This window comes from Populus nigra, chromosome 14 (assembly GCF_951802175.1).
Source record: "Populus nigra chromosome 14, ddPopNigr1.1, whole genome shotgun sequence".
Classification (NCBI taxonomy): domain Eukaryota; kingdom Viridiplantae; phylum Streptophyta; class Magnoliopsida; order Malpighiales; family Salicaceae; genus Populus; species Populus nigra.
The window spans coordinates 14,151,128-14,171,841 of record NC_084865.1 but is presented as its reverse complement, the minus strand read 5'-3'; the positions used below and the strand labels follow the sequence as shown (position 1 = coordinate 14,171,841).

The 20,714-nt window shown below is 32.8% G+C and overlaps 4 protein-coding genes across 5 annotated transcripts; all 4 read left to right on the top strand.

Moving 5' to 3' along the window:
- Window positions 1–3,669: 3,669 nt before the first annotated feature.
- On the top strand, window positions 3,670–5,874 carry LOC133672394 (AAA-ATPase At3g50940-like). Its single transcript, XM_062092798.1, has 3 exons — window positions 3,670–4,705; window positions 4,920–5,270; window positions 5,452–5,874. The coding sequence occupies exons 1-3, from the start codon at window positions 3,785–3,787 to the stop codon at window positions 5,524–5,526; spliced, it is 1,347 nt and encodes a 448-aa protein (XP_061948782.1). The 5' UTR covers window positions 3,670–3,784; the 3' UTR covers window positions 5,527–5,874.
- Window positions 5,875–9,320: 3,446 nt separating this feature from the next.
- On the top strand, window positions 9,321–10,172 carry LOC133672645 (histone H4). Its single transcript, XM_062093118.1, has one exon. It carries the CDS (start codon window positions 9,420–9,422, stop codon window positions 9,729–9,731), a length of 312 nt encoding a protein of 103 aa, XP_061949102.1. The 5' UTR covers window positions 9,321–9,419; the 3' UTR covers window positions 9,732–10,172.
- A 2,686-nt stretch (window positions 10,173–12,858) lies between these two features.
- LOC133672637 (uncharacterized) lies at window positions 12,859–15,617 on the top strand. 2 transcript variants are annotated; one of them, XM_062093108.1, is made up of 4 exons: window positions 12,860–13,016; window positions 13,224–13,277; window positions 13,586–14,443; window positions 15,179–15,617. In XM_062093108.1, the coding sequence occupies exons 3-4, from the start codon at window positions 13,593–13,595 to the stop codon at window positions 15,351–15,353; spliced, it is 1,026 nt and encodes a 341-aa protein (XP_061949092.1). In that variant the 5' UTR covers window positions 12,860–13,016; window positions 13,224–13,277; window positions 13,586–13,592; the 3' UTR covers window positions 15,354–15,617. The 2 variants fall into 2 exon arrangements, with proteins under 2 accessions (XP_061949093.1, XP_061949092.1); XM_062093109.1 differs by lacking the exon at window positions 13,224–13,277 and having other exon boundaries at window positions 12,859–13,016.
- A 2,077-nt stretch (window positions 15,618–17,694) lies between these two features.
- LOC133672638 (transcription initiation factor TFIID subunit 14b) lies at window positions 17,695–20,090 on the top strand. Its single transcript, XM_062093110.1, has 6 exons — window positions 17,695–17,894; window positions 18,333–18,421; window positions 18,518–18,739; window positions 18,827–19,014; window positions 19,091–19,212; window positions 19,703–20,090. The coding sequence occupies exons 1-6, from the start codon at window positions 17,775–17,777 to the stop codon at window positions 19,802–19,804; spliced, it is 843 nt and encodes a 280-aa protein (XP_061949094.1). The 5' UTR covers window positions 17,695–17,774; the 3' UTR covers window positions 19,805–20,090.
- The last annotated feature ends 624 nt before the right edge of the window (window positions 20,091–20,714 follow it).

The window sequence follows — 20,714 nt, the reverse complement described above, 5'->3', positions numbered from 1 at the left end:
AAACCAAAGTTTCAAGGATTTGTTCAAAAACAGGATTGTTTCATGAAACTATGAAAGAAAACCCTTCACAACTGCTCTTTGTTATTGCCAAGAAGAGTCTGCTTAGCATTGCAAACAGTGACGAAACCAGAAAAAAGAAAGACGACAGCAAACATGCATTACACACAGAACTATGAATTGAGCAAGTTCTGCCCAAAAGACTAACACTGTAGAGCTAAGAAAATACTTTAGTTGCTCACCTGTTGCACCATGCTCGAGATGCGTTGTTATGATTGTTGCAATTTGTGCACATCCAATCTCCATTTCGCCATGGCTTGGCTCTGCTATGCAAAGCAGAAAGTATTACAATGTAATTGAGAAATTCGTTGATCAATCTCATGGTACAATATGGTGTATGCTATATGTGCATGTACAGATACTTGGAGTTATTATATTTATCCACACTCTGTTAGGTTAGAGAGAGCACTAGATTTAGTCTTCAAGCTCAACTTCCAATATTCCAAGTGATTCATCATTTTGCAGCACATTTCCTTCAAGCTCTTACTCAACAGAGTAATTTATTAGTTTTCTATTTAATTTCATTTATACAGATCCAGGGTGCATCTTACAGAATCAAGACCGTGACGGTGATATATAGATCGGTTCTAGATTCAGTATTTCATGTAAGGTGTGGTCACAAACTCAAGAATAAACTTACACTTCAGCGCTTAGAATCAAAAGAGTTTTATTATTGCACCAAAGGATGGCCCTTTCCCAGTTTATATATTTTCTCATTATTCTGTGTAGTCAGCTAACTGGGTATGTGTAGAAGGATCAGCCCAATCAACATTTACCCTTTTCCGAGGAGTGCAGGCATTGTTAATTGATGTGGAATTTGCACTGGTGCTTGCCAATTTGGAGCTAATTCTGTACTAAAACTGGGATAGGGAGCATAAACTCCCAAACATGTCTGCTTTACTTCCAATCATAATAGACAAACAACAAGCAGCACAGAGTTTCCTGTTGCTATTTGCTACAAAATAATAATAATAATAATTGAAGCTCTGCGGAAAGAGTAATTATGGAAGCCACGATTGCATAGCCAGTCACCATTCTGCCATCCTTTTGGACTTGAAGCAAGAGGAGGTTGATTTGGAGGATTTGCATACGAAAGTCCAGAAATCTGGTTTCCACCTAAAGGCCAAGTAGAATTCTGCTGAACTCCATGATTGATTATCAACAACCCCAGCAGGCCAGCTTGAATTCAAGCGTAGCGGTTGCTGAAGAGCACCATTGCCTGCTAATCCAATATTCAACCTTTGGTCAATGTATCAAAAATATGTAGTAAATAAGCAAGAAAAATAATTTTAATCTCTATTTTTTAAAAACTCGTGATTCAAGTAACTTAAAAGCACTATATATAAAAAATTACGAAACCCAATCTATAAAAAAAATTAAATATTGAAAGATGACATATAAAAAAATTAATTACACAAAATGATCCGAACCAAAAAATAATAATTAAAGAATGAGGATAAAAATTAAAATAAAAGGTAAACATGAGGGTAACTTTAAATTTTCAATTGGAGGGTGAAATTAAAAATAAAAATAACTCTAATAAAAAGACAAAAAATATCAAAAGAATGAAGACTTTATTAGAAAAAATAAAACACAATGAATTTAGATCGAATGGTAAAATTGAAAACAAATGAAATCTTTACAAAAGAACTAGGAAAAAAAAAGAAATCAAAAGAATTAGAATTGAGTCAGCAAAAATAATACATGACAAATTAAAATTGAAAGATAAAATTAAAAACAAATAAGACTTTCATAAAAGGGACAAGAACAAAAAACAAAAAAACAAAGATTGAAGTTGAATCATCAACAACAAAGAAGACCAAACTATAATTTATGGGAGAGCAGAGAGAGAGAGAGATGCTTACTAGCAACAAACTGTCCACCACTACCGACATACGCTGCATCAATATGAAAAAGATATGGAGGTAATTCCAACAACACAACGAAAAGATATTTGTTTACCGCAGGAGACGCCCCACTTGCAAACTAGAGTTCGTGGACGCCTCCCCTGCATGCACCTACAACTTTTTCCATCAAAATAACATTTGATTTATGTAAAAAGATCATATTTTCCTTAATGAAAAAAGTAATAACAACAACAACAAAAACTTGTAGTGAAAAGATCAAAAGGCCCCTGAACGTATATTTATATATATATATATATATATATATATATATATATATATTAAGGGTAAAGTTGTTATTTTACCGTGTTTTAAAATTAAAAAAAATCATTTTATGTCAGTTTAAAAAATTTTAAATTTGAAGATAATTAAATAGTTTTACTATGTTTTAAAAATTATAAAAGGTACATTTACCCATGGTTAATCTTTTTAGTCATGTTAAAAAATTAAAATACCCCTAACATTAATGCTATTGGTTTTTTTAAAAGGATAAAATAATAATTATATTATTTAAATAAATGGTAAAATATGTATATATGCATCATAAATCTGCCTTCCTTTTTTTTTTATCCGGTTTACTTGGTTGGAACGGGTACATAATTTTGAGTTTCCTCGAGGAGAAATGAGATTTGTGATACAAGATGGATTTTTTTAAAAAAAAAAAGAAGGAATTTTTGGATCAACATTTTTGTACCGACAACAAATTATTTCTTAGTCAAATCGTAAACGTGTCGTACACATTCAAACTTATATATTTATATTTTTCACGGCCAACCTCCCTCTGGAAATTAACAAACGTGAGGAGAAGCGTACTTTTATTTGAGCACAATAAAAAATAATAATATAAATTCAAAGTGTTTTTCTTACAAGATACTCTTCATGATTGTAATGTAATGGCAACAGAGTCAGGAATTTCATGCCAAGTGGCACATGAATAAGTCAAGATAAAAACACTTCACATATATAAATATATAATTTGAAATTTCATAGTTAATAAATAATCTCTTAATTATTTTTGAAAAAGTCATTTAATTTTTGGGATTTTCTGAAGCTGTGGGAGTGTAGTATTATAATATCTTGTGGGTAACTTTGTGATTTATTAATCTAAAATTTAGCTCGGACTAATTATTTTTTTTCCCACTAAAATGTTGTTGAAAAAAACTAAAATGATATTTTTAATTTTTTTAAATCATAATTGATTTATAAGTCAGTCCATACCTGAGCTTCGAACCTTCGAGTGTTATCTTATTACTAGGAGAGTCGGCGCCCCGTCAAATGCTTCCACACAATTTCGAGCACTTTGCCTCTGCACTGACTCTGTTAGACTCATTCTTACAAGCAACCTCTTCTACAAGCTATAGTTAGTAAGTGTTTAATTACTAGTTATTATTTTGGATAAGCCTTCCCTAGATCGATTAATTTATGCACTCCTTTCCAGATTTTCAGTTTAATAAGGAAAGGAATGTAGGAATTAATCAATTTTCTAGCAAATTGAAGCATCTTTTCGAACGTAATTTGTACTAGCAGAATATCAGTTGCTACTTGATCTACCTTGCAATTCCAAGTAACCTTCTTTGCACTAGCAGCAACCGTATTATCCTTATCCACAGCGCAGAATTTCCCATGATTACACTGGAAGTTCATGGAAAACTGGTTTCTTTTTCTAGACTTAGTCTTTGCATTTACATCAACGTCTTTAGCACTTTCTTTCCTGTTATAAATAGGAATGCACCATCGAAGATCTTAACAACAGATACCAAAAAACAGAGAAGAAGAAGAAGGGTTGGCAAGCAGTAAAAAGAAGAAGATAAAGAAAAGAGCAAATGGGGTCAAGTCTATCCCTGATAGCTTCTGTTGCAATTCTACGTAGCTCCATCAATGATTTCGTTCCGCAAGAAATACGCAGTTGTTTGCAGGAATTAGCAAGTCGTTTTTCCTCAGAACTCACCATGGTTATTAGCGACTCGCATGAAGGATCAAAAAACCATCTCTTTCATGCCTTGATGATATATCTTGGCAGCAATGCTTTCTCTACATCATCTGTGCCACAACGAATCACGGTTGGCAAGAACGAAAACATCAAGGCACTGGCGTATGGCCTCGACAGGAATTGCAAGATTGTCGACACCTTCCATGGTGTGGACATGAAGTGGTCTTACTGCAGTGAATTCAATCCAGCACTCCAGTATGAGTTGAAATGGTATGAACTTCGTTTTCATAAGCGACACGCGAGTATGGTCAGGAACAAGTATCTGCCTTACATTATTGAAATGGCTAAGAAAATTAAGGATCAAAACAGGGTAGTTAAGTTCTACACTACTCGCGGGGGACGCGATGGATGGAGCTGTAAGGGGATCAACTTGGATCACCCTATGACTTTCAATACGCTAGCAATGGATGGAAACCTCAAACAGAAAGTTATAGAGGATCTTGATAGATTCATCAAAGGAAAGAACTATTACAGGAAGATTGGTAAGGTATGGAAACGGGGCTATTTATTGTATGGCCCTCCAGGAACTGGGAAATCAAGCTTGATAGCAGCCATGGCCAACCATCTTAATTTTGACATCTACAGCTTGAACTTGTCCGCTGTCAGTTCTGATTCTTCCCTAGAGTTTTTGTTGCTTCACATGTCCAATCGTTCAATTCTCGTGGTTGAAGATATCGACTGCTCGATTGAGCTACAGAATCGTCAAGCCGGGGAGCATCCATCGGATCATGATAAAACTCCTAGAAAGCCTCAGGTAGTATTCTTTTATATTTCCTTTTCCGATTCCACATAAAAAGTATTTTCTCAACTACTCAAGTCCAAGATATTGTTATTTATTTAGTCAAATCACATATCAAATCTCTGGAGATCAGTACTGTTAGACTTGTATATATTTAATTTCGCCTGGTTAAGGTTAGATACCCGACGACATGGTACTTCAGAACTGAAGCTATGTTTGATCTTGTCAGGAAAAGGTTGTGACACTCTCTGGACTTCTCAACGCCATTGATGGCCTATTGTCCTGCTGTGGAGATGAAAGGGTTATAGTTTTCACAACTAACTACAAAGATCGAATCGATCCTGCCTTACTAAGAGCAGGCCGAATGGACATGCACATTAATCTTTCATATTGCACATTCTCCACCTTCAAGCAGCTTGCAGCCAGTTACTTGGACATATGGAACCACGATCTTTTTCCTCGCATTGAAAAGCTTATTTCAGAAGTTCAAGTTAGCCCAGCTGAAGTTGCTGGTGAACTAATGAAGATTAGAAATCCTAAAACCAGTCTCGAGGGCCTCAGCAGGTTTTTGGAAAGCAAAGTAAGTCCCTGACCTCATCAGTTTATGTTTATTACCGACAAACAAGTTGCATGATGTAGCAATATAATTAAATTTCTGACAAAATCTAGCAGAATCCTTGAAAGGGTACAGAGATTTTGCGCCTCTTATGCAACTTGGATCATTCACCATTATTTTTTGCTTCCTGTGTTGTATTTATCAGAAAGAAGCAGCAAAATCCTCAGCTCCTCCTACTTCGGTACCTGAAGGCGTTGAGGATGAACCAAGTGGTGTGTAACCGGCCGTGGTCACCATCAATCACGGCCATGAAGGTGGAGCCCAGCTACGAAGCATACGGCGACGTTGGGGAAAGAATAAACTGGCTAAAAGATTGCAAGATATGTGATCAATAAAATTGGTTAATGGGATATAAGCCAGGAGATATATTCTGTTGTGTTTTAAGGAATAAATTTCAGCAAGTCAAATATTTAGGACAATTTGGTTCACTTGAAGGTCATGTGAACATTTTCAATAATCTAGAATTCTTTCTGGTAGGAGTTCCGGACTACCTCGAATCTGTCTCAGAATCGTTCTTATTGTAATTTTCCAATTTATAATTATAATTATTGAGTAATTTATTCTTCCATTTTTACTTGAGACAGAATACCGATTCCCTGTATGCCAATAGATTTTCTCATGCTTGTGCAGTGCATTCATTTCTTTTTCCAAGTATCATAGAATGTGAATGCTAAATAATTTAACTAGTTAAATTTTATATTTATTTTTTAAAAATTACTGGTTTGAGTTTTATAAATTTTAAGATTATTAAAAATTTACATGATTATTAACTTCATGGCTCATAAAATTAATCGAGGTGCGCGTAAGCTGGCTCGGACACTCACATTAATTAAAAAAAATATCATGGAATGTGTTATTTTCATAGTATCGGCTATTAATTTTAATTTGGCATTCCAACATTTTCAATTGAATAGTTCTACCAGGGTGCATCAACATGAATGTTCTGGTGATGCTTTCTTTTTTTAAGGATGATTAAAACTGTGGTCGGATCGAAACTCGGTTTCAACTACACTGCATGACGCCACCAAATAGATTTAATAGCTTACTATAAAGTAATTTTATATGCAGAATATAAACCTAGATTGTATTGTTCATAGCTTTATTTTTGCCATTCAACTTGCTTTTTAAAATATTTTTCTAACTTTTTTTAATTTAAAAAAACATCAAATTATTTTTTTATATAATTTTTTATAATCTTGAAGTCATGATGTTAAAAATTATATATATATATGTGTGTGTGTGTGTGTGAAAAAAAAATTAATATATTTTTAATTAAAAAATATTATTGTAAAAATACTTTACAACCTCATCACCAAACATATAGTTATGCAATCGTTGATTAAAAGGTTGCTATTTCATACACATGAGTACATGATTAAGCAACTTAGATGACTTTTATGTAAGTGATCCCGTGAAGGCTGTAATCTCTTCCATGTATCGAATAAATCATTGTTTTAAAATTTAGTTAGTTTCGATCACAGTTTTCAGACTTGATTTGGTGGCTAGCCCAATTCAAGGTCTGAATTTTAGATTTTGACAAGGTAATTCGTGTTCATTATTTTTTTTAAAATAAAAACAACGTTGTTTTAGTTAAAAAAAAGTTAACGGGTTGCAACTAGGTTTTGATCGGGTCACCGGGTTTTTCCTTCCCCTATTTTTCTTCAACTCGACCCAATTCTAACCCAGGATCGGCCGGGTCCCGAGTTAACCTACCGAGTCAGGCCGGATTTCAAAACTATGGTTTGGATTGTCAACTCAGGATCTAGCCGAGTTAAAAAAAATATTTAAAAGTAAAAATTCGAGTTGACCCGACAAATTCTAGTAAAAAAACTAATTATAACTTGTTAATTATTTTTTAAAATAAAAACAACATAATTTTGTTTTATAAAAAAATAAAAGTATATCTGAAATAATTTAATAATTTGGTCAAATATCGTGACCTCAAACTTGGATAGTATCGAGTTTAATAACTATACAGTAAATTGTACCAATTACTCAAATCTTCGAAATTAAACAAGTTTCAAGGAATACTCAATGCTATAAATTCTAAATAGATATTGGCTAAAATTAACGTTCGGGCTTTAATTTTTTGAGTATATTTCTTTTATAAATAACCAACCACAACACTATAAATATTAAAAATAACAAGTGTTAATCATCTAGACGGTGACCTAGTAGTAAGAGCTTGGGACTAAGAGGTTTGCTTCCTTTGTGGTCTCATATTCGCAACCTGTGGTTGCTTATATGATGACCACTGGAGGCTTATATAGTCGTTAACTTCAGGGTCCGTGGAATTAGTCGAGATACACGCAAGCTGACCCGAATACCTATGTTAAACTAAAATAAAAAAAATAGCAAGCGCTTAATTTGTCTTGCATCATATGAAAAGAGGGAAAATAATTTATAATAAATTAAATTAAATTAAATCCTTTTATGTATAGTTATGGTAGAAATGTAGTTTTTATTAACCCGGATATAAATAAATTTTGATATCCATCACCCTAAAAATTTATCATTTTGAATTTCTTCTAAACCCGATCCAAATGATAATTATTTATAAAATACCAAATCTGTTAATATCCGTTTAAACGGATATCCATCAAGTTGGAGTAAAACTATTATCCTTTCATGCAACTTCTTGTAAATGTAAGAGTTCATTATCATTATAACCATCTACATAGTGGCCCAGTAGTAAGAGTTTGGGACCAAGAGATTTGCTCCCTCTGTGGTCTCAGGTTCGAGCCCTATGGTTGCTTATATGATGGCTACTAGAGGCTTATATGATTATTAACTTCAGGGCCCGTGGAATTAGTCGAGATGCGCGCAAGCTGATCCGGACACCCGCATTAAACTAAAAAAAAAAAAGTTCATTATCATTACACATCTAGTAGGCGGCCTGGTGATAAGAGTTTGGGATCAAAAAATTAATTTCAGGGTCCGTATGATTAGTCGAGATACACGCAAGCTGACCCGAACACCCACGTTAATAAAAAAAAAGGAGTTCACTACCACTAATTTTTTGGGATAACTTAATTAGCCAGATCTTGAGTTTACTTTTCAATAGTCATGAGTTCGAGTCTTTTTAATACCATTAAAAATTTATATAGTTATTAATTTTAAAATTCATGGGATTAATTAAGACTCGTGTAAACTAGTTTGGACACTCATATTAATAAAATAAAATAAAAGTTTGCTACCACTATAGCATGCATTATTTAAAATGCTACAAATAGATGAAGAGAAGATGTTACAAACGGACTCCGTTCTTCTGCATTGTTCCATTCTCACTATTAACGTTTTTTGTTTTTAGTGAAGTAAAATAAAAGGCATCACGAGGCTGAAAAAATGAAAATTAAAATGTAGTTTTTATTTTTATTCCTTTTCCTTTCATTGCATGATTTTAAAACCAGAATTGGTAAAACAAGTTAACCCAAAAAGTAAACTGATATGGATTAAAAAAACAGAGAAAAAAATTGATATAATTTAACTCGGTTAAAAATTCAAATTCACTCACAACTTATTTAAATTTTTATTAAAAACATGTTATTTTTTTAAAAAAATAATATTGTTTTAATTTTTTAAAAATTATATTTTAGATATCTAAATTAACTATCTTAATTCACAACTCAAACCTTATCTTAAACGATCCTCGGTGAGTTTTAAAATTGTTCTTCGTTAAAGAGTAGAAACAGCATAATTACACTAGTAGATGCTTGAATAAATAATCCAAGGAGGCAAAACTCCACGCTGGCAATCCTATATCGATTTAACAAACGGTTATTACAAAAGCACCCGCTTGACGCGGATTAAACCATGGATAGAACGTAATCCTACGGATATTACAGCTAGAAGGAAGCCATGCTGGCAATCTCAGGCATCCTTTAAACCTCGTTAAAACATCCGTCAGATGATAACCAACCAACGGTGGATATTAAACCACCAAAAACACAAATCTGCTCTACCGCCAAAACAACTGCCTTTTCTGAAAAGCTCTGCCTCGTATAAATACCCGGCCAAGCCTCTCTGTGAAAATCACCATTCAAGCACAAAAAAAAAAAAGAGAAGAAGCTCTCCCCTGTTGGATTTTCCGAGAAAACAGGAAAGTTTGCGAAGATGTCGGGAAGGGGAAAGGGCGGAAAGGGGCTGGGGAAGGGAGGTGCAAAGAGGCACAGGAAGGTGTTGAGAGATAACATCCAAGGAATCACGAAGCCAGCAATTAGAAGGCTAGCAAGAAGAGGAGGTGTGAAGAGAATTAGTGGGCTGATTTACGAGGAAACTAGAGGGGTTTTGAAGATCTTCCTTGAGAATGTGATTCGTGATGCTGTTACTTATACAGAGCATGCTAGAAGAAAGACTGTCACCGCCATGGATGTTGTCTATGCTCTTAAGAGGCAAGGTCGTACTTTGTATGGGTTTGGGGGCTAGGATTTATCGGGTCTTCTATTTTGCTTGTATTGATTTTCTTCCTTAGGAATTTAGATCTTCTATGGGCTGGAGTTGAAAAACTGGATCTGTAATGGAAACAATTTTTTAATCCTGATTCAGCTGTTGCCGTTTTAGGCCAAAATTGCTTGCTTCGCTTTAATTCTTTTTGGACTTGGTGCTACAAAATGCTCCGATAAGTGGTTTCTTGTGAGATTTGAGAAACTGGGTTCCGAGGGTTTATGAGAAAGAATCCACAATTTCTCGGTCTGACATAAAAGAGTAATTGGTGTGATGTATTCAAGCTGTTTGCTGTTTGGTCTGTGAAGGGTTTTGATTGAAGAAACTGTACTGTCTGTTTATTTTTTCCGTTACTTTGGTGAAGGACCGCTGTAATTATCTCATGTTATATTAGAGCAAAAGGGCACTAGTCTTGTCAATTAAGCCTTGTCTCTGATTTTTGCACCAATTTTTCATGAAGATTTGCAGAAGTGATGTGTAATTTGTTTTTGCCAGTAGCTTGTTTTGTTGAAGGGCTAGAATGTGTGAAATGGAATGGCATGCAAGGAAAAATATAGCGATGGTGAAATGGAAAATATAGGTAATTGCTTTGATATTAATTAAGAAACAAGCTTGAGGGTAATGGCCCCAACGTGTATAATTAAGGGAAAATCACCACCATTAGTTTTGAAATCCATTGTTTGGATACCTTCATCAGCTAGTTATTTTTTAAAAAAATAAATAAATAAAACAAATGATTCATAACACATGAAAATTAAAATCCAACAATTGCTGGTTTAATTTCATAAACAGAACAACGGTCTCTTTATCAATATAATTATCCCAAATTTTTGTAGTTATAATTTTTATATATATTTCTAGTCAATTTTCACAAAAAATAATTCTCTTACTCGTTTGATTTAAATAGGAGATAATAGAATAATAATAAAATCTATTTGCCTTCTAAACCAAGATAACAACACCTGTGGACCTCTTTTTTTTGTCTGGAAAAAAAATTTATTTTATTTTTATATTTGATAGTATTATAAAAAATAAATTAAAAAATATTTTCTAGTGTTTTATTATTTCATGAAAAAATAAATTGAAAAGTAATTTTTTTTCATTTTTTTCTAAATTTATATAAAAAAAGGAACTAATAGATAAAAATATTGAAGAAAAATAAAATTAAAAATTATATAGTTTTATAAATTATTTCAAATAAAATAAGTAACAATTAAAATAATAGAACCAAATTTTATATTTTAAAAAAGTTGAAAATTAATGAAATTTAAAAATAATTAAATTTAATAAATTATTTCAAATAAAATAAAAAAATATATATGAATTGAATATGAAAAATAAAAACTTCAATCAATAAAAGAATAGTAAAAAAAATAAAAATTAAAATTGATATAAAAATAAAATAAAATTAAATTCTAAAAAACATAATTAAAAAAGATATATAACACAATATATAATAATAAAAAAATTAATAATTAAATTTGATATAATCAACTAAATATATATATATATATATATTAAAATTTCTTAAAGTTTTATTATGTTCAAAATATAAAAAAAACTAAATATTTTTAAATTAAAAAGTAATTTTTATTAACCAGATTTTTTTAAATACTAAATGAATATGAAAAAGATTAAAAAATAGTTCCTACTATTTCCCACAAAACAAATATGGCCTTGATCCGGAATCGATACTCGATAAGATCTCACCCGAGACCGATTCCAAAGCCGAGATACGGAATGGAATGGTTGATTTGACTTCGCAACCCCTACCACCTTCTAATTCTTCCTATACTCCGGTGCTGGTGGCTGACAAAAAGAAAGAGATAACACAATTAGTCAATTCTACACCCACTAATAACTATGAGAGAATTTACACAGCTTTTTTCAACAAAATACTTTGAATATTTTTTTTAAGATGTAATATCCTATAAGCTTCAATTTAATTTAAGATGTATATTACATTTTTTATTATTTAACATTGAACAAGAAAAATAATTATAACATCAGAACAATTCAGTTTAAGGTCTCTTAAATTATTTTAATCTATGAGTTGAGTTCCGTTTCATTTACATTTTTATTATTTTTTCAAATAAGGCCTAAATAAAAATATAATTTATGTGGTATTTTTTTTAAAATGTGGAGTATAATCAAGAATTTAAAATAAATATGTAGCAAATATATAGAATATCATATATATCTACACACACACACACATACACACATTGTTTTATGATTTTTCTTACATTATAATACAACTTTGTAATATTACTTTAAAATTGAATGTTGATTGATAATGTGGAATATGCAAATCCTAAATTGATTTTTTTTTGCCTTATTATAATATTTTTTTTATTGATTTTAATAAGTATAATCTAAAACGCGTTTTAAGCTAATAAGAAATAATTTAGATTTTTAATACTTTAATATACAAATCTTATATTTGAGTCGATAACCTTCTTTCACTGAGAAAGAATTATCGTTATTGTTCAAATACTATCCAAATAGTAATAATAAAAATAATTATATAGTTACCATAATATTTCAACAAAGTTGATTATATAAAATAAAATAATTGGATTATTAAAATCAGATTATGTTGAAAACAAGTAAGATTGAATGTAAAATTAAGTGTGTATTTGTTATTATGATGTATAATAATTTTTATTTAAAAAGTTTGTAAGGTTATTTGTAAGATTTTAATATAATTACATCTAAATCACAAAAAATATAAAAATAATATTAATTTAATATATTTTTATATAAAATTCATAAAAAAAAAAACAGAAATCACCGTGCTTTTAATCATCCACTAATAGCAAAAGATAGATCTATGAAGTTTAGAAAGGTAGAAGACGACAGAGAAAAGAAAAGTTGAAATGAAAGAAAGAAGGAAAGAAAATAAAAGCACGTCAAAAGACAGCATCGTTTTATGATTCGGTGAGGACAAAGCAAAGCAAATAAAGTGACTGCATGGAACGCCGTTGAAAAGCAATATTTATTTATTTATTTTTATATATTTTTAAATAGTTTTGATATTAAATATAATTTTTAAAAAATTAAAAAAATATTTTAATATATTTATAAATAAAAATTGCTCTGAAAAAACCATTATTACACAGACATGAAACAAATTACTTTCCATTTTCCCTTTCTTTCTTGACCTCCTCTTCTCTTTTATACCTTAAACAAAAACCAAAACTCACTCCTTTATCAATCAAGCTGTACGCAGTCAATCTCTCCACGAAGCAGCACCCCGGAAAAGAGGTCTTATCTTTCTCTTAATTCTTTACTCTTATTTTTCACGCTCTGTCTTTTGTTTCTTACACATTTTGTATTGTACCCTTTAAAAATCTCTGCTTTGTCTTTTAAAATTGTCTTTTATTTGTCTCTTTTGATGCAAGAATACCCTTTTGTGATTTTGTCGTGATTTGAGGTTTGATCTGTGAATTTTTTTGTGGGTTTTTGTATCAGGGTCAGTAAGTGGTAACCCGTGTTCAATTGGGGTTTTGTTAATTAAGGTTCAAGGTACTGTTTTGGTTTTTTTTTTGGACAATTAGTAGTGATTTTAATGTATGGTGATTTTTTAACAAGAAAAAGGCATGATCTTGCTGCTTAATATCCCTGTTATGAGCTTGAATTTGCATTGTTGTTCACAAAGCTTGGTGCTTGATAATTATCTTCAACGTGCTTGGTAGTTGGTACTAGAGTTTGTGGTTTATGATGTGTTGTTATGTACTAAAGCTGACGGGTTTGGTTTGTCGATTGGCATGAGGTTTATACAATCTAAAATTTGAATTTCTGTTTTTTTTTTTTTTTTTTTTTTTGCAACTCAGGGAAGGTATGGCAGGAGAGGATGTCGACTTGTCAAGTTTGACGTTGCAAGTTGGAGAAACTCAGGAAACGTGGAAGCAGGAGATGGAAAGGCGACACTCTCAAGTGGATGTGTTACAAGTGAAGCTTATGGAGGTGAAGGCTTGTGTACAAGGGTCGGAGGAACATGCAAAGGAGATGGAGGTTCTTTGGCGAAGAGTGAAAACAACCTCGACATTGTTGACTTATTTAAAAGCAAAAGCACGAGTCTTTGCTGTTCCTGAGTTAGCTCACACATCATGTGGAATAAAGGAATTAGAAGGAGTGGGGCTTGTTGACAGGAATGGAACTCCATTGTCCAGTTGGTCCCGGGATGTTGATCTTTCTTCATTTGGCCCGGATGAAGAATCATGTATCAGACTTAGAAAGCAACAAGGAAGCTATGATGAACAAGACGAAGCTTATATTGGTGAATTACTCAAGTCTGTGCAGATGGTATCCGATGTGATGGAAGGTCTTGTTAAAAGAGTTATAATGGCAGAATCTGAAACTGCACTGGAGAAAGATAAGGTAACTTTAGGTCAGGAAGAAATTAGAAGGAAAGCAATCCAAATTGAGAACATGTCTTTGAAATTAGAGGAGATGGAGCGGTTTGCTCTGGGTACAAATGGTATTTTGAATGATATGCGGAAGAGGGTTGAGGATTTGGTTGAAGAGACATCTAGGCAGAGGCAATGTGCTGCAGAAAATGAGCAAGAGCTTTGCCGAGTGAAAAGGGACTTCGAGTCTCTAAAATCCTATGTTAGCAGTCTCATTAGTGTCAGAGAGACACTTCTTTCATCAGAGAGGCAATTTCAAACTATTGAGAGGCTTTTTGAACGGTCAGTGTACTTAGATATTCCTGAAATAAGATGATAAGCTTCACTACACATTTTCTTTATCAACAAGTGTAGTTCTAGATTTTATGATAACTATAGTGTGAGATTTGAACCAATATTCTACTAATAGTAGTAGGTATGGTGACATGGCCAACCTATACTGATATTTACCTGAACGGTTTGCTGATCACGCACATTCATTAATCACTTGTGATCAAATTTCAAAACCTTTTCTGATTATGGTTTTGTAAATTCTTTCTTGGATAACACAAATTGTTGGCTATTGGTGATGATTCTTGTTGTTTAGAATTATAATGATGTCTATGTCAGCTCTTGCTTCATTGATGATGTTATTAGGTTACTGATTTTACAATGTACTTTTCTGGGATATTCAAGTACATTCTGGACTATGATTAGTAGTCAACCTAGTGCTTAATCTATATGGATTTTTTATCAAATTTCAAATAGCCAATGACTTGTATGTTTGGTGGTACTATCTGTGTTTTCACTTTGCTTCACAATCCAAGGGTTTCCAGTCTGTAAAAGTCCTCTACTTGAATTGTATGCTTACACTCTCGTATTTGTTGTCTGCACTCGATTCATAGGAAGTTAGCAGGCTAGTTCTCTCCCTCCCTCCCTGCCTCTCTCAACATTAGTTTATCCCTTCTCTTGGTCTCCTTTATAGCTTTTCTGCTGGATTACCATATTTGTCTAGCATCTCATTTTGTTGTGAAGCAGGCTAGTTGCGAAGACAACACAATTGGAGGGTGAGAAAATGCAGAAAGAGACTGAAGTTCAGAAACTTATGGAAGAGAATGTGAGGTTGAGTGCCCTTCTTGATAAGAAAGAGGCTCAACTTCTGGCCATGAATGAACAATGCAAGTTAATGGCCCTGAATGCTTCAAATATTTGATTTGGTGGTGCTATCCTGCTACACCAGATGGCCGGGGGTGAATGGTTGCTTCATTCAAGCTCAATGGTCTCGGAGATTCAAGGGTTCTGTATTACGGAGCATCTCAGGTTCCTTTTCCAAAATGTAACATTCTTAAGAGCTCAGTGAACTCTTTTTCTAGTACCATTCTTGTGCTTTGTAAAATCGAAGTGATAAAAATATTGATCATAGTTGTGATTTGTCCTGCTAATCAAATTGTTGACAAGCTTTTTATCTTTTCAGTAACCATCTGGGATTTCGATTTTATTTTACGCCATTCCTACAATCATTTATTGTTTGATTTCTTCTAGTTACCACTAAAATTTTTGTTCCTCAGGTTGTTACACTCTCAATAGAGTTGATACCTCACCAAAGTTTGTCAAGTGATAATGGTTTCAGGTTTCTATCCTATTCTGTTTCCTTTCATTTTCAGATAGCAGGAAGATGCGATGATGTTGCTTTCTACCCTGTTAATTTCCCATGGCTCTTCTTGGTGGTGGTGCCCGTTGCGATGCATGTTTTTGAGTTAATAATAGGAGATTATCATAAGTCAATGGTGTGATCTAGATTACTGCGTGTTTTGATCTCTGATGACTCGGAGAGTGCTGGCTGATCATTAGCCTATACTGGTAGCCATGATAATTATATATGATCATAATCATTTCTAACCCTGTTATGATATCTGGAGTCCGTTTGTTTATTTGATTTGACGGCCAAGAAGCTGAGAGGAGTAGTCAATGGGTGGAAGGGGCCGTCCTACGTTCGACAATCTTCAAATTATGGAATCGGACCTTCGCTATTAAAATAGGAATCCACAGTTTGCTCTAATCAAAATGTCGATTCTTGGCGTAAGAATCCTTCTGGGATTTAAAAAATATGGAAGTCAACCTTTGTTCCCAGGTTGACTCGTGCCTGGCTTGAGCACAATAAATAAGGGAGTTAATATAGTGAAAAACTTGGGTGGATTTACTACCCGGTCAAAAAAATTGTTTGGCTTTAAAAAAATAATAATAATAAAAATGAAAATCATTTTGAACTAAAAAAAAATGTTTAGTTATCATATTGTTAGCTTTAAATTCTATAGTAATATATAGAAAATAAAATGATTTTCTTTTAAATTAGCACCTGTTTTTTTATATATTAGTTAAACAACACAATCTAAAAAAATTAATAAAATAATATAGTTTGTATATATTACGATTAAAAAATACAACACTCATAATTTGTTGAATCACAATATTTAAAAAACATACATATAAGAAGAGATAGAAAATAAATAAAAGCTTATTGTTATTCAGAATCATGGTATTTAAAAAAATTGTCAAATGAATTGCACATGAGGAGAGAGAAAAAATAAATAAGAAAAATACTTGAAAGACACATCAAATCTTGGACTATAATACCACCACTAGTACCATAAAAAAATCTTGATAAGATAAATTAAGTAATACTATGGCAGGTCAACGATAACCCGAGTAAGTTATGCTTATCTTTAAAGTCTAGTGAGTTACTTGTTATCTTTAAACAGCAAATAAAATATATTTGAGGTATCGTTGGTAATTATTTTTAATATTATTGGATTTATGTAATCAATACTTTTTTTTGGAAGGTATTAAGACATGATATGAGTGTTGCGTTTTTCAATCACGACTTGTATATACTTATTATACTGTATTATTTTGTTTTTTTTAGAGTGTTACTTAGCCAGTATTTTTAAAAAAAGACTTGCTAATACGTAAAAAAAAGCCAAATAAAATACCATGTTTGAAAAATTATGATAAATCGCCATTGGATGCAGTGTTCTTTTTTCTATGATTATTGGTGGGACCATTGATTATTTTTGGTTTACAAGTAATGGCCATTATTTTCTGAGTGCTAGCCCCATTAGTTTTTGGTATGGATGATGACAGATAGATCTATTGATACCAACGCTAGCGAACGACATGTCAGCATACGTCTGAGGGAAGGGAAAAAAAAAAGTGGAAAAACTATATTTTAGACCCTTCCTTGTAACAAACAATATTTTACTTTAGTGTCTATTGTTTAAAAATTCAACTCTGCAGTTTTCAAAAAAACTAATAAGGCTCCAATTGTTAATTGCTCAGCAAATTCATAGGAAATTCCCATTTTTTAGTCTTTATTTTAATATATTTTTTAATATTTTTGTAGAATATTGATAAAATGAAAAAAGGGGTCTCGTTAGCCAGAATGCATATGAAAGTTAAATATAGGGCCTCAAGTGTAGAGTTCTTCAATATCCAAGGACTAAAAGATAGTTACTAAAACAATCCACTTCCTTTTCTTTTCGAGAAAAACAAAAACTTCATCCAAAACCCAAAAATATGGTAGTGAGCGATTTAAAGCCTAACTCCTGCAAATTTCCATTTGCAAAGTGGTAATAAAATGCCCCACACGACAACTCCATTACCCTCGAAAACAAGCATTCAGCTAGAAGATGTCGAGTCTGCTGCAAAACCTCAACGCATCAAACCCACTGACTACACCGACAACAACATAAACCAGGTAATAATAACTCACCCATAACATAACAGCTTCTCACTTTCCATTTTTGAAATCCCATTTTTCCAAAGTCATTCCAGGTTTTATAGCTGATCATACCCATCAAAAAATCCATTTTTTTTTATGAAATCCCATGTAAAGAAATGTACTACTTTTATAGTTAATCAGATTTGCAAGTGTCAAAATCAAAGCAGTGTGTGTGCATGCACAGTTACAGTCAGTAAGATTAACTTTTGATCACGGGCATCGTGATTTGTCAAAAATTGCTGCAGTTTGTGTAACAGATGTGCGGAGAGTTTAATTTGTTGTTGATGGACCATACATTGTTGTGAGGATTATAATATCTCATTATTTATTTATTTATTTTGAATTAATAAGCGTGTTAATTATTATTTTATTCTTAGTTAAACTAGGTGTGTTAATTTTGATGTTGTGATTTAGGATGAAAACAAGAGGCTTAAAGATGTTGAAATCAGTGTTCCGGTGGTATATGGAACTATGGCATTTTACCTTGGTAAAAAGGCCAATGAGTAAGTTGCATTCTTATGTTTTGCTTAAATGGTTTTTGGATATTTCTTTGCTTTTTATTTTTTTCTTTCTTTCTTTCTTCTTTTTTTTTGAATTAGGTTACAGTCTCATAAATGGACAGTGTATGTACGCGGAGCGACGAATGAGGATCTTGGTGTAGTGATAAAGCAAGTCGTGTTTCAATTGCATCCTAGTTTTGATAACCCTATAAGAGTTGTTGAATCTCCACCATTTGAGTTATCTGAATGTGGTTGGGGTGAATTTGAAATCTGTATCTCCATACTTTTTCATGACGATGTCTGTGATAAGCATGTGGACTTGTGAGTAGTTTAAGTTTTTAATTTGGTGTTTTTACTACCAGGGAGGGAGATTATCTCGCTAATGGTGGTTTAATTTTTATCAATTAGGTTCCACTTATTGAAGCTGTATCCTGATGCTGAAAGTGGTCCACAGTCAACCAAGAAACCTGTTGTTGTGGAAACTTATAATGAGATTGTCTTTCCTGACCCCTCAGAGAACTTTTTGGCTCGCGTGCTGAATCATCCTGCTGTATATGTGCCACGACTTCCTGCTGGATTTAACTTGCCTGCTCCTGGTAAAATTTCATGCTTTGTAAATTTTCTCAGCAGTGATTTCTACATGGTTACATTTTAACATTTGGACTACTGCAGTTCCAAGCCCAAATATGAATGTGAAAGGGAAAGATGATACCAAAAACCATCCATTGAATCACTGGTTCATAAATTTTTCAGAGGCAGATGAGCTTTTGAAACTTGCATCTGCTCGTCAGCAGGTTAGTCTTAGGCTCTTAGCTAATTAACTTTATCAAATGATTCATAATTGCTTACAGTCATTGTGTGTGGTTTTACCGGTAGTTGTGAATGTGCATGCTGTATAATTGAATAATCTGAGATGTTTACATAAGAATGTTAGCTCTGTATGTACATTTAGGGTGAGGGGGGGTTAGCCATGACTACCCGTCTCTTTGCTACTTTCTGTTATATGCTCTTTCTTGGTTGGACTTTAAAGGCTATCGGAAAATGCTAGACCCCTCTCCATTCCAAAATGTGTCCTTGAGAAAAAAGGCAATATTGGATCTATATCATTTTCCAAATTTTGTTTATGTATTATTGGTTTACTTTATAAGCTTTTCCTAATTGCATATGCTATTTAGTTGTTGGTGCTTTATCTTGTATGCTTGTTTCTATTGTTTCATAGACAGACTGCTCCAGTGTTTAGAACTTGCTAGGATACCTTTTCTGATGGTATATGAAATATGATAGGTGCAAGCTCATATTCTTAAGCTGAGAAGACAATTGAGCATGTTAGATGGACCACCTCAACCATCAAAACTAGCCTACGGTATGATTTCTGAATGTACATGATTGCGACACACTAACTTTGGCGTTTCATCATCGAACTTGGATGGTTGAAGACAAATCGCTAGTGGTAATTAGATGTAAAAAACGTGGACTAACCCACATCTAGGGACTCTAGTTTTAGTTCTCTAGTTTTCTTTTCTAATTTTGGTAAAGACCAAAGTATTATGGGTGAATGTTATTAACAATGCAGGGCTTGGTATCTTGATGACCAGAAAAGAGAAGTTACTTTGTAATTCTGTTCTGATCTCATGATTTGCGATAGCAAATGGTTAGAAAGTTGCTTGATGTATGCATGTCTTAGAAAAGGATGGTTAAGTAGAAGGTATGTCATACTAGGCTGATTTTATGAGTTGGCAAATTCTCAAGCCTTCATAGCTCATAGTGCTCTAGTGTGCTGATGCCTTCACAACAGTTTAATGCTAGATACCTATTATTTAGCTTTTGATCTAAGAATTATGCTAGATACATATGGAGGCAAACATAAACTAGTCATTACATATGCTATTTATACTAGCAATAGGGGCCTTTGTTAGGAAAAGAATCCTTCTTTCATTAAAAAACATACTTCTCCAAACTTCTTGCGATTAAATCAACTCATTTAAGTCGGCTTTCATCTTCTCACAATGGTACTAAGATGGCGACGGTGGTACTAATATGGCCTTTTCCATGACAATAAAAGCATTCTCAATTACGGTAATCCATTATCGGTCTAGAATTTGATAAAACAGACTAAATAATAATTATAATCAATGTCCTTCAATTGTTCAAGCTAGTCTCTTTGAGTTGTTAGAACATCCTTCAAGGTGCTTTGCCAAAGAACAAAATTGTTTATCCCATCAAACAATTCTATCTCAAATTTCTTCGCTAGTTTTTGCCCTCTCCATCTTCAATTGTTTTGCACAAGACTTCCAAC